At 35.9% G+C, this 13302-nt stretch overlaps 2 protein-coding genes across 7 annotated transcripts; both read right to left on the reverse strand.

Moving 5' to 3' along the window:
* Positions 1–4: 4 nt before the first annotated feature.
* Positions 5–4169, reverse strand: LOC104446632. 6 transcript variants are annotated; one of them, XR_005551264.1, is made up of 4 exons: positions 3669–4169; positions 3207–3362; positions 2206–2482; positions 5–1142 (listed from the first exon to the last, which is right to left on the reverse strand). XR_005551264.1 is itself a non-coding variant. In XM_039312833.1 (2 exons), the coding sequence occupies exons 1-2, from the start codon at positions 3934–3936 to the stop codon at positions 1123–1125; spliced, it is 288 nt and encodes a 95-aa protein (XP_039168767.1). In that variant the 5' UTR covers positions 3937–4152; the 3' UTR covers positions 5–1122. The 6 variants fall into 6 exon arrangements, 1 of the variants encoding a protein (XP_039168767.1); XR_005551267.1 differs by lacking the exon at positions 3207–3362 and having other exon boundaries at positions 2206–2272; positions 2388–2482; positions 3756–4167; XR_005551265.1 differs by lacking the exon at positions 3207–3362 and having other exon boundaries at positions 2206–2272; positions 2388–2482; positions 3669–4161.
* An 833-nt stretch (positions 4170–5002) lies between these two features.
* On the reverse strand, positions 5003–13302 carry LOC104444727 (disease resistance protein RUN1). Its single transcript, XM_039313667.1, has 4 exons — positions 12830–13302; positions 10162–11266; positions 9785–10063; positions 5003–6183 (listed from the first exon to the last, which is right to left on the reverse strand). Exons 1-4 carry the CDS (start codon positions 13300–13302, stop codon positions 5101–5103), a joined length of 2940 nt encoding a protein of 979 aa, XP_039169601.1. The 3' UTR covers positions 5003–5100.

Here is a 13302-nt window from a genome sequence, read left to right on the forward strand (position 1 = left end):
GGCAGTAAAAAGGTTCTAGTATCATTATGCAGCTACCAATGGAATAAATGCATGTCTCACCACATACTCATCCTGTAATACAGATGCAAATCCCACCTAACAGTTAAACTGATACGGCTCAAACAACAGCACAGCAAAAATGAGAACTAATTGAGAAACTACATGTTGCTCAGTTCAGTGTGTCTTATCATGGGTACCTCAGAGGCTTTTCTTTCGTTAATGAGGTTTCACTCAAACATTCAAGAAGCTTCCTGGAGTTTTAGCTTCTGGGTCATTTTCCTTTACAAATGCTATGGCATATGGGGATAAAGAGAGATCCCTAAAACTATTGTGAAGCCCTCACAAATCAGAATTGACAATCAGCATCTTGGGATTTTGTCTCTATTCCACTGAATAACTTATTTAAACTCTTGTGTTTCTCGAGATTTTTTTCTTTTTCCATATCCACACCACAGTGCCAAATAAAATAACCACCCAACCAGTTATCCATGGGTACAACCGATGTTCACATTATTGTCGCGCTCCAAGGAAATTTGGTTTTAAATTCTCCCTAGGTGCTAAAGTCAAAAGGTGGTAAAAGGATTCCACGGTCAAGCAAACACCTTTCCCAGTGGCTTGCCATCTCATTGCATCTTCTTCATTCCTCTCTGGTTTTGTCTCTTCAAAAGCCTTATGAAACTTAACACAGAGTCCTATCCCAGTGATTGGAGCTTCTGACAATTTAATTGTCCTGGCAAACCTATCACCCACTGCACATCTTTATAATAGGCACATACTACACATCCACATTTACTAGACAACTCAAAAGCACCCAAATCCATCCCTCCCTCCCTCTCAACCTACAGCACACATATTGACTCTGTTTTTTGCCTGAAAAGGGGACTAAACCACCCCATGTACACCCAACTTCCCTTTGTTGCACTCTGCCTTGCTTGTTTTTCCTTTAAACCTAGACTTCACCCACTTATTTCAATAAATTACCACCTATGAAAAGAGAGAAAGAAAACCTATACCTTCTAGGGATTGTTGCTGATTTTGCTACGTGAAATGTCGATTACCAATGGATGCACTACCAAGCATCCACAGACAAAAATTGATCTGGACAAGAATCGAGCTTTTCTCTCAGGCACCTTGAGGAAATTCTGTGATTAGAAAGCAGTAAATAGCACACATATTGTCAGCCAGAGTGCACAGAATCTTTAAAGCCACTTTATGGAATGCTAGATATTTATCTACATTTTCTTACAACAAAATGGAATGCCGACCATCGTAAGTAACATTCACATAGATCTCTATACTAAAGGGCTGTTTGAACATGCTATGATTATGAAATGCTTTAACATCTTGTGACAAAATAATTAATTATTTCTGACATCACACATAAATAGGAGAGTGTCGTATTGTGCTAATCAGTACTAGTGGTGTCATATCCAGATTTGTGCTACACATGTAGAATCCAAAGGGTTGGAACATTATAGATCAAGCTTTATTTTGCAATGAGTTCACCTCAAGAATGGGAACTACCTTGAACTGCAAGTTTGACTTAGGTTATAGTCAAATGAAGAAAATCTTTAAAGCCACTTTATGGCATGCTAGATATTTATCTACATTTTCTTACCACAAAATGGAATGCCGACCGTCATAAGTAACATTCACATAGATCTCTATACTAAAGGACTGATTGAACATACTATGACCATTGTACGAAGAAATGTGCTTAAAGAATTGGTTCTTACATCTTAAAAGGCAATACGATGCTCACAATACATTTTTATACCAAGAAAAGAAATACCAAAGTTAGCTAAATACGTCCTAAGAAAACAGTGTCAGGAACTTCACAAAAGCAGATAAATACCATAATATGGCTCTAGACAGAGCAAGATGGTAAATGAAAAATGCAACACATTGTGTATAATAAATCAAGAACATTGCTATTGTTGGCTTTAGTCATATCTTATGAAAGAATAATGTGAAAAAAAAAAAAACCCCTTTACAGCCTAAGTATGCATGGAAAATTCCACTATTAACAGATTTGTTAAGATATTCTACTGTATGATCTATTGAATAAATAATTAAGGGAGAAACATAAAATGATTAGCAATGATCTACTGAGCGTATAAATGAAGGGTATCAATTTAGAACACTAACAATGTACTTTGACCAAAATTTATGGAAGGAGGTGGAGAAGCAATGACAAACACATACATTTCATGGCTTATAAATCTGGTTTCTTCCTGTCGCAATAACACTCCCATCCTCAAAAATCACACAGCTGATCAATCAAAATATACTATAAATAAGTAAAGTAGACTGTAAAACCATTCACTAATTTAGACTAAAATACTAATCATCTTAATTAGAAAACAAGGTAACATATCTGAAATCACCTAGTAACTGAAAATCAGTTTCTTAGCCAACTAGAACTTCAAGGCTGTCCAAAGCAAGCTTTGCCTTTCATAAGAAAAGCAAATAGGTCCGGTTACTACTTAGAAGAAGAAAACATGACGATAAGAGTCAGAAATCCTCTCATGCATGCACGCATGCATACATGCAATTCAAGAGGAAATCAGCATTAAGTTGCTACCGGTAGAAATACTCAGCATGTCTCATAGCTACGGGTAGAATGAATGCATGCCTCATAGCTATATGATCAAGATCTTGCAGGTCCAAGCAATGGTTATTACCACATTCTCATCCTGTAATTCAGATGTGAATCCCACCTAACTGTTGAACTGATATGGCTCTAAAGCATAAACAACAACTAATTTGAGAAACTACATGTTGTTCATTCCAGTGTGTCCTATCATTGGCACCTCAAAAGCTCATCATTCATTAATCAGGTTTCACTAACATTCAAGAAGCTTCCGGGAGCTTTAGCTTCTAGGTCAATTTCCTCCATAAGAGCTATGGCACATAACCATAAAAGGAGAACGTTAAACGGTTGCAAAGGCCTTAGAAATCAGAATTGATAATCAGCTTCCTGTGCTTTTTTGTCTCTATCTACTGAATAACTTATGTAAACTCTGTGCTGCTTATGATTTTGTTTCTTTTTCATACCCACAGTCCACAGGGAGAAAAAAAATAACCACCTAACTAGTTATCCATGGATGCGACTGATGTCCATATTACTCTCATGCTCCAAGTAAATTTGGTTTCAATTCTCCACAAATGCCAAAGTCAACAAGTGGTAAAAGCCATCTAGCAACCTTTCCTGGTGGCTTGCCATCTCACTGCATCTTCTTCATTCTAGAAGGGTTTTGCCTCTTCAAGCGCTGCATAAAACATAGAGACAGAGCCCTATCCCAGCAATCGAAGTTTCTCACGATTAAATATTTCTAGAAAACCTTTCGCCTGCTGCACATCTGTAGGAATTGTTCATGTTACACATCCACATTTCCTAGACACCTCAAAAGCACCCCCCAACCCTGACCCTGACCCCTACCCCATTGTGGCTGGTTGTCCGCAGCAATGCCTGGTTTCGCATAAGGGAGTCCCAACCTATAGCACCCGAATTGGCTCAGTTTTCGCCTGAAAAGCGGACTGAATTGAACCACATACAAGCTACTTCCCATTGTTTCACTCTCCCTCGCTCGTTTTTCCATTGAACCTAGACTTCACCTACTTTGAATAAATTGCCACTTATCAAAGGAAAGAAAGAAAAGCTATACCTCTTACTGGGGATTGTTGTTGATTTTGCAGCGTGTAACGTCGATTGCCAGTGAATTCACTACCAACCATCCACAGACCAAACTTACGAAGAAACACCTCATTCAACGTCTCTCGAACAAATCCACGGACGCATTCTTCGAGTTCCCGCGCAATTGCAGCACCGCAAAAATCGAATTCAAAATCGAGCTGATCTATAGCAATCTGAATGAAGCCCAGAACCTCAGGAGAGAATCGTTCAACCCAAGCTGCTGCTTCATCAGTTTCCATGGCTTCGGTCGGCGGTGGTAGTCCGTTGCCTCCGCTCGCCGGTCTCCGCCGCCGTCGCCGGCGATTCGCTAGGGACTGTTTCAGGAAGACTTACTTCTTCTGTTCGTCGATTCCGTTGACAGGTGGGGGTCTTGAATTCGCGAGCTCGGCGGCGTCGGATGGAAGATGATGATCGGTCGCGATGCTGAAAGTGGCGTCGGTGGAGAAAATGAGGATTTAGCAAAACAAAGAAAAGAGACAAAGAGAAGAGAAGAGAAGAGAACGAGAAGAGCCCACAAAATAAAATAAAATGAGGGAGGTTGCTTACCAACGAATTGCTTCCTAAGCAAGTTTCTCGATCATTCTCTCGCTCCATCGGTCAAACTGGCAGTCAACAGTCATGATTCGCTTGCTCTGAGTAGAATGGATCACGGCTTCTTTTCGGTACTGACGGATTATATTTCGCAATTCTCCTTTGATAATCTTGCAAGTGTTTCTGTCTATTTGTTTCGATGGAACCATCTTCGTACATAAATAAACTCTTGATCCCCGAATATGTTGATTTACGATCAATCTCGTAGAGTAAAGCTGGATGGATTAGCTGATTATCTTGAAACATAACTTTTAGGTTGTCCTCTAGTTGCTCACATAATATTCGAAATCCCCACTTTTTCACGTATTTACCGGATACTTTGTGAGGCCAAATTTTACATGACTTCTGTCAATTTGACCGAAATCGACTACCCCCACAACTTTGAGTGTGTGACATAAAACAGGTGGATATGATCCAACTCCAACGGTTGAACATCAACGGAAAATTTTTGCCGTATTTTACCATTAACATGGGCAGCAAATTCATATGAGTTTTCCCCCTTAGAATAATGCTTGTTGATAGCGACACATAAAGCAAATCCAAAACACTTGTCATACAAGTCTTTTGAAGTCATGAAAGATATGGACTCCTTTTCAATAGGGTGAACCCACTCTGGCATCTCTTCTCGAAGAAGAAAAATAAAGGAGTCTGTAAACTGAAATAAAGATAAATCATTAGAAAGTACCCAAGTTGTTATTAGTACCCACACCCAAATAGAAAAATTCAATTTGAATTTTGTAAGTAATCCTACAGAGTTCCACTTGGACTCAGAACTCTATAAATGAGTAGAGATCCATTGATCCTTGCTTGCATTAGTATACAAGCCTCGTGTGATCGAAATCATTCCCATAAAATACGGTAGCCAACTCCATTACATGCATACACATGCGGAACACTTTATATTTGTTTGATTTTCTTAAGCCTCCAATCTTGCATTTTCTATTATTGCAATATCCAACCACGCATTGAGTCCCGCATATAGTCCACATTGATATGCATGTGTGCGTGTGCACGTGTATGCGTGAGAGAGAGAATCTAACCTTGTGATATGAATAAATATCAGCCATGGTCAACCCTTTGCGAACAAAATCATGAATTGAAGTTAAATCTCCATAATTTTGCAAAGGTTTGCAATTATCCGCCCGAAAAGCACACAAAAATGGTGGAAACTCAGGAATCTCCTGTAATTGATGGCAATTATGAACGAACAAACTGAACAAATGATGGCGTTTATTGATGGATGTAGGAAGGCTGGTAAGATTGTTCCCCGACAGAATTAATGTTGTCAAGAATGGAGAACATGAAAGATTCTCAAGAAAGTCTACTTCAGACAAATTACATCCCCAAAGGTTTAACCGATGTAAATTTGAAAGTTGGGTCGTCATGCAAGGATTAGTTAAATCCTCGTACTTTGGAAACCCGATTAAATTTGTGCAAAAATCAAGAGCCAAGTCTTTAAGGTTTTGTAATGTGTAAATGCTAGACGGAAGGCTCATCAAGTTCTTGCAATGACTTAAGTACATACACTCCAAAGAGACAAGATTTTCTATTGATGCAGGAAGTCCTTTAATAGGGGTTCCTTCTAAAAAAAGCTTTTTTAGGGCTTCAAGTTTATGTGGAATATCGGGGAACCTTTCAAACTTTGTGCAATTTTTAAGATTGAGAACTTGAAGATTTTTTGACTGGACCTCATTTGGAAAAACACTAAGTTCAGAGCACCCCTCTAAATTCAGCACTTGTAACTTGTTGTGATATGCGATGGACTTGTGAGCTTCCACCAAGTCTTTGCAATTACGGAGATCCAATTCCTCGAGATTTGGAGTACACGAGAGGTCGGGCATGTGAACCAACGACTTGCAGTAACTGAAATTAATGTACTTCAAATTTTGGAAGTCCTGCAAAAACAATGAAAAACAATGGAAACAACTTTGGACAAACATTCTGAAAAGAACACAAAAGGGTTGCTTGTATGATGATGTCACTTCCTTACATATAAATCGTGGGATTCCCATTTGAGAATAGGTTGCCACTTAAGCATATCTGTTATTGATCTTTCAAAAAATTATTATATTTTAGGTTGTCAATTGTACATATTGAGCGATTTGTTCATTTAATATAGAGGTGATTTGCTGTAGAGTCCACAAATAGGCCTACGCCAGTTGTTGTGCATGGACTGGAGAGTCAAACTTGCGAAATGATGGTAATTCAATATTGAATGTCATACACATTGTCCCTACTTTTATCATATTGATGATTAATGATATCATAATTTATTTGTAGGGGCTATAAAATTGGCTATACAACACATGGGGACGAATGGTTTCACAGGGAAAGGATGTGTCGTGATTACATATCCTTGACTGTTATATAATATACATTGGCCAGGTGGATATCTCATAATTACATATCCTAGGGCCACAAAACTCTTCATGTGGAAGGAAGCAAGGAGCGTCAGTAGATCAAACAACTTGAAACCTACTATTTAGGTTACTAAGTAATTTCTTTTTTTGCACAGTCCGAATAAAATTTATTAATCTATAAATTAACGTTTCATTTTTTTCTTGTAAATTATATGTTGTATTGAGAATTGACTCATCACTTTCAAACTTGACCAGTAATTACAAATCTCTGATATATATAAATAAGCATGTATATATTTCAGCAAAGCTTGCATGAAGTGGTGTCGCATGGCACACGCATGACTAAGCTATACCCAGCAATTTGGTTTCCATCATCACTTTAGCAAATCAGAGATAACTTACCATTTTATATTTTAGACAAGAGTTGAATAATATATAGGTACACAACGTAATTTTTTTTTTAAAATTCTCCAATAATATAGAACTCTTGACTCTCTCTCTCTCTCTCTCTCTCTCTCTCTCTCTATCTCTCTCGCGCATTCTCCATTGGGTCTTCCCCTTTTCTTTTTAAATTACTCGTCACAGTTCCTCTAATTATATCACACATGTCTAGTCCTCCCCTTTTTTTAATAATCTAGAGTCACAGCGTAAAGACTCGATTACTTAAAAGCCGTATGAAGACCCTGCTAGCCCTTGAGCTGGTTAAGTCCGTGCCATTTGACCTATGTAGGTTCATCACTTGTCGAGTTCTTTCATAAATTATTTCGGAACAATTCTTTCTTATGCCCAGACTATGAAATGCAGTAAAGAGTTACGCCAGTATAGATATAGAAAATAAAATATCCTTATATACCAAAGTGACCTGTTTAGAAACTGTTACATGAGAAATTGTTATCCCTTTTTTTCCCAAATCAAAAAAAAAAAAAAAATTGTAATATTCTATGGTTAATTCAATTTTGTCCTTTCACACCAAGCATTCATTTGGATGATATATTTATATCCATATTTTATATATCCAAAAACTTGTCAGGGAATATATGGAATATTCGAAAGGGTTAATACCTTGAAAAACCTCAAACTGGTACACTTGTGACAAATTTACCCCAAACTATTTTTTTGACCATGAAAAACCCAAAATTGGTAAACTTGTGACAAATTTACCTCAACTGATTATAAAAAACCATATACTGGTACATTTATGACAAATTTACCCCAAACTAATTTATCCGACCGCAAAAAACCCTAAATTGGTAAATTTTTGATAAATATACCCTATGCTAAATTAGATTAATACCACAAAAAAATCATAAAAATTGTAAACTGTGATAAACGGAGCGTAAAATCCTAAATTGATATACCGGTTAATTGTCACGTGTCATTTAACTTAATAATTTGTAAATAAAATTTAACGAAAACCAACATAGGGTAAATTTGTCACAAGTGTACCAGTTTGGGGTAAATTTGTCAAATGTATACCAGTTTAGGGTTTTTGATGGTCAAAAAAATAGTTTGGGGTAAATTTGTCACAAGTGTACCAGTTTGGGGTTTTTTTTAGGGTATTAACCCTATTCGAAATCCTATTCTATCTTCATTTTTCCCAATCTTGTCATATGCAGCGAAAATGTCTATACAACTAAAGGCAACTTTGAGATTAAAACTACGTTTAGTATGATTTTTTCCCTTAAAGAACATACTAGGAGGGGGCACCTCAAGTGTCTTTATCAACCCTAAAAAGAGTACATATATTTTACTTGACAATACTCATAATTAAATTTATCGCTCGTTTACACAATCTTAACAATTGTATTTGCGTGTATAGAAATAATTGTGCGCATATTGAACTTTGTTGGTTTAACTTCTACTCACTCTTTTAGCTTTTCTATATATATATACACACCACGTGAAAGAATTAGATAATATATAGGTACACAGCATAAAAAATTTCACACTTAAAATTGTGTAGACAATTATTAAAAAAATTAGAATTAATATAATTGAAAATCTCAAATCTATACATAGATTTTCTCTCAATTAATTTTCATTTCATAAAAATCCTCAACCGGTACCATTATGACACAGTTACCTCAAACTAATTTTCTTCTAACAAAAGAATCCTAAATTGGTACTCCTCACCCATAACTACCATCCATTACCAAACGAAAATTAGTTTGGGACAAACCTGTGCTGTATGTCATGCATGTAACAATCACAAAATTCAAGTGAAGTATCATGTCATGAGCATGCAAATGTGGGCCACATGACAAAATTATGACATGCATCATGCCTTGTGACAATCATAGAAGCACGGTAAAGTGCAACGTGGTGAGTGCAGATGCAAACCACATGACAAAACTATTCCACATGTCATGTGATGTGACAATCACAAAAGCAAAGTGAAGTGCCACCGTGACAAGCGTGAGAATGAAGACTACTAATTCTGGCTTCAATTGTATATCATAGATGAATGGGGTACGTAAACACAATCACAATGTAATTGTGTAAAAATTACAAGTTTTCTGTTAAATAAAAAAGTTTATATGTAAACAACCGACACCAATTTGCATTTTAAAGATCTTAACTAGGCACATTTGATCTGATTTTGAAATATATCTATGTCAATTGTAAGAGATATTATTTAAGGTAAAGATGATCTCCTACTTTAAAAGATTTCAATCTTTTGCTCTTTTATATTCCTTCCATCAATTATCCTCACTTACTTATTCTACAGATATTAAAACATGGACAGGTATATGAAATTGATTATATTATTTTTATCTCTCACATTTTTCAATATTAAAATTTGACTTTTAAATGATGCGATGACCTTTATAAATAAATTTCAAATCTTGAAATATCTTTCTATTTCCAAGTATTGTAGAAAGCTTCTTTGTATTGCATATTTTATTAACAGGTTTCCATTGAGATTTCTAATAAAGTTTTTTGCTTAATTTTTCAAATGCCAATTTTGCTGCACATGAAATATTTGTAAAGCAAGAAGCTAGCGTCATTTTGAAAGAAATTAGAGAAGTGGTTTCTAAAACATAGGAACACCCCTTCCTTTAGTGTAGTAGTACATATAATAGATATACATATGAAAATGAAGTAGATAATAAAAAGGTCTATAGGTAAATCTCACCTTAAATCGTTTTACGACTCCTGCGATATTGCCTTCACTTATATTAAGTCCCACTAATTTCTTTGGACCAGAGGAAAATTCTGGAATTTGGTGAGCACATCCAGTCCACTCAACCCATCTAAGCTCATTAGGAAGACATATAGGACCTTGGAAAGAATCACGAACATTGTGCAAGATGAGCAATCTCAACCTTCTCATTTTCGTAAAAGCATAAGGACTAATACACATCTCTATTGGCTTAGATGGCTTGAACACTATGGCTTTGACAGCACAAGTTCCCTGTATATACAAGACTATTTAGGTTATTCATGATTAGTAACTAGAGCAAAAAAGAAGAAGATAAAAAGCAGAATTTTGATGGTGTTTGCTAGTCTTACCATGTTGCTTGATAGAACATCGACAACATCATCATACTGCCATAATCTACTGCGTCTCCCAGGATCATCACTTTCTTGGTTCACAATATCCATACCCATCATTTGAATCAAGTCATGCATTTGTATGTTCCCTGACTCAATTTTTATTAGAGACCTCTCCATGAGAATTTGTAATCCTATTATTGCCTTAAGATCACAACTGTCAAGAACTTTCTTTACATACTCACTATTCCACCCCTTAAAGAGGCAGGCAATGTGGAGAAAGATCTCTTTCTCTTTTGGCTCTAGTCCATCGTAACTTATTTTGAGCACATCATTGATGCCTTTTTTAGGAGCTGTAGAAATATCATCTAGTGCACTTTCCCATTCATATTCTCTTCTACCACGTAAGAAGGAACATAGCACCTCAAGTGCTAAAGGAAGGCCTTTAGCATGATTTAGAACTCTATCCACTAGACCTGTCTTGATCGTAAAGTTTTGGTGTGTCGGAAAAGCATGCTTACTTAATAGCTCTCGAGCATCATTGTCATTCAGCTCTCTAACTTTGTACACATGATCTTGATCTATTCCGAGATAAGTTAGCAAATGGTTATCTCTTGTAGTAACAATGATCCTACTCCCATTACGAAACCACTTACCTTCTCCAACTAAAGGATGTAGTTGGCACAAATCATTCACATCATCAAGGATGAGGAGAACTTTTTTGTGACAAAGTCTTTCTTGTATTAGATTAATACCTCTATCGACACTAGACACTACTAATCTTTCTTTTAGTGCTAATATCTCAAATAGTAATTTTTCTTGCAAAGTAACTAAATCCTTACAATCTTTTGAAACTTCTCGAACATTCACCAAAAAACATGAATTCTCGAATTGATTGAAAATATCATTATAAACGGCTTTGGCCAAAGTCGTCTTTCCTATGCCTCCCTGTCCCCATAGTCCCACCATGAGAACATCATCATTGGACTCAAGGTTTAACATTGATTTCAACGTAACCACGTGGGAATCTATCCCAACCGGATGTATAGCAACATGCAAAAGTGTTTGGTTTAAGCGAATGGAGATTTCTTTCACAATTTTTTGTATAAGCTCTGCCTCATCTCTGCACACAAAAGAAAAAAAAAAGACAAGTTGTGGCATCGTATTAGCAATTTGAATAAGCAAATAACAAGCAATTACTAGCCAACAATGATAAAAGCAGAGTGCATCACATTTTCACACAACCACAGCCAAAACAAAATGTGTTCCCACTAAGTCGAATTAAAACTCAAAAAAGAGCTCCCCACCAAGCAAAATAAGTTCAGGTTTCAACTTTTAGTCATCCACTCGTGTTCTTTTGATATACACAACGATTTATTTATTTTTCTTGTCAAACTGTTATATGTGATTTATTTATACGCTTAAACAAGGAAAGTTATTCTGGACTTTGAACGATGGTTGAGATTTTGATACAAAAACTATTAAAATACCCTAAAGCATGTTGTCATTTGCCTTACATTGCTTGTACATACTAATTATCCTATATCAAGTGTTGTGAATTTTATCATTCCTTCCAAATAAATGGGGTAAGTACAATAACATATAATATTTTGTCCATTGATTGATCAAGTTTTGGCATTTTGTATTACTCAAATAAGTCAGTAAAATTTTCAGGCGATGAAGTCCTATAGTCAATTTTTTTTTACAGGAAAAAGCCATGTGTCTATTATGTGGTTAGCTACATGTGATGTTTCAAACTTAAAATGGCGTCAGTAATAAGTTTGTGACTCAATTGACCGAAATTGAAAATTTGTAGAACTCAAAACGAAACCTGAAGAACTCAAATAGCCCATAAACAAAACGTTTAGTACTTTTCTAGGAGGGCGACAAGGATCCAAAAGAAAGAGCAATGAATATTACCCGGATGAAACAACGCTTATCAAAAGCCAAAAGGCAGAATTCTATTGTTTCATGCATACATATATATATATTTGTGATAGCGAATTTCAGTAAGTGTTCATCAGTATCGCAAGCTGTCAGTGGCAAAAAGATTAGTGGCTTTTCCTTTCCCATAACTTATTAGTACCTTACCAATGATTTTATAAAATCACCAATCTTTTTTATAATTAGTAAATAACTAATTTTTTATACTAGCTTGCCAAAATTCATTTGCATAACTCACATCTTCCAACTTACTAACTTTTATATGAAATTACCAACATAAATTAGAGTGACTTATCAATAATCGTTATATTAACTAATTATCTACGAGTTTTCGGTTATTAGCTCTGAATTGAGCGCCTTTTTTAAAAAAAAAAAAATTTACTATCTTCTTTATTGAGCTACAAACTCTCATTCAAATTACTTTTACCAACTTCTCTACAATTAAGATACCAATTAACTTAGGGTTATCAATTCTTGTTTGAGTTATCAACTTTTCTTATCTTTCACCAAATTTTATTTTTCCTTCTTATCTAAGTCTTAGATTTACTAACTCTTACATGAAATTCGTAACTTTAACTTAAGCCACTTAAGAATTTCAGGAATGCTTAGATGAAGCATCCATATATATATACACACACTTACACTCATATGTGTAGATTTTTTTATTTTTTATTTACAAACAATATCTATACTTACATGCAATATAGCTTCTTATGCAAAATATGGACTCCACTCTACATACCCATCTTTCAAAGGCCATCCGGACAAGTAACTAGCATCAGAAAGAGCTTTCTCCCATCTTTTCACTTCTTTTGAATCCTTCCCGTACTTGGACTCATGCTTAACCAAAGCATCTCTATAGCTCCCTCTTGGTGTTCTCAATTCTCCGGGTTCCACTTTGTAAAACAAAGGAAAGACCATGAGATCTCTTTCTTTCTTACAATCAATGATTTTCACCAACTCTTCCAAACACCACCATGAGGAAGCATAATCCTTGGAGAAAACGATTATCGCGATCTGTGATTCATCGATTGCCTTCATAAGTGTCGGAACTATTTGCTCTCCTTTCCCGAGCTCCTCGCTATCAACATAAGTGTAGATTCCTTTCTGATCAAGAGCTCTGTAGAGATGACCAAGGAAGTTATTCCGAACGTCCTCGCCTCTGAAACTCAAGAACACATGATATTTCATTTTGGATTTCAATGAAGAAGCCAT

This window comes from Eucalyptus grandis, chromosome 5 (assembly GCF_016545825.1).
Source record: "Eucalyptus grandis isolate ANBG69807.140 chromosome 5, ASM1654582v1, whole genome shotgun sequence".
Lineage (NCBI taxonomy): Eukaryota > Viridiplantae > Streptophyta > Magnoliopsida > Myrtales > Myrtaceae > Eucalyptus > Eucalyptus grandis.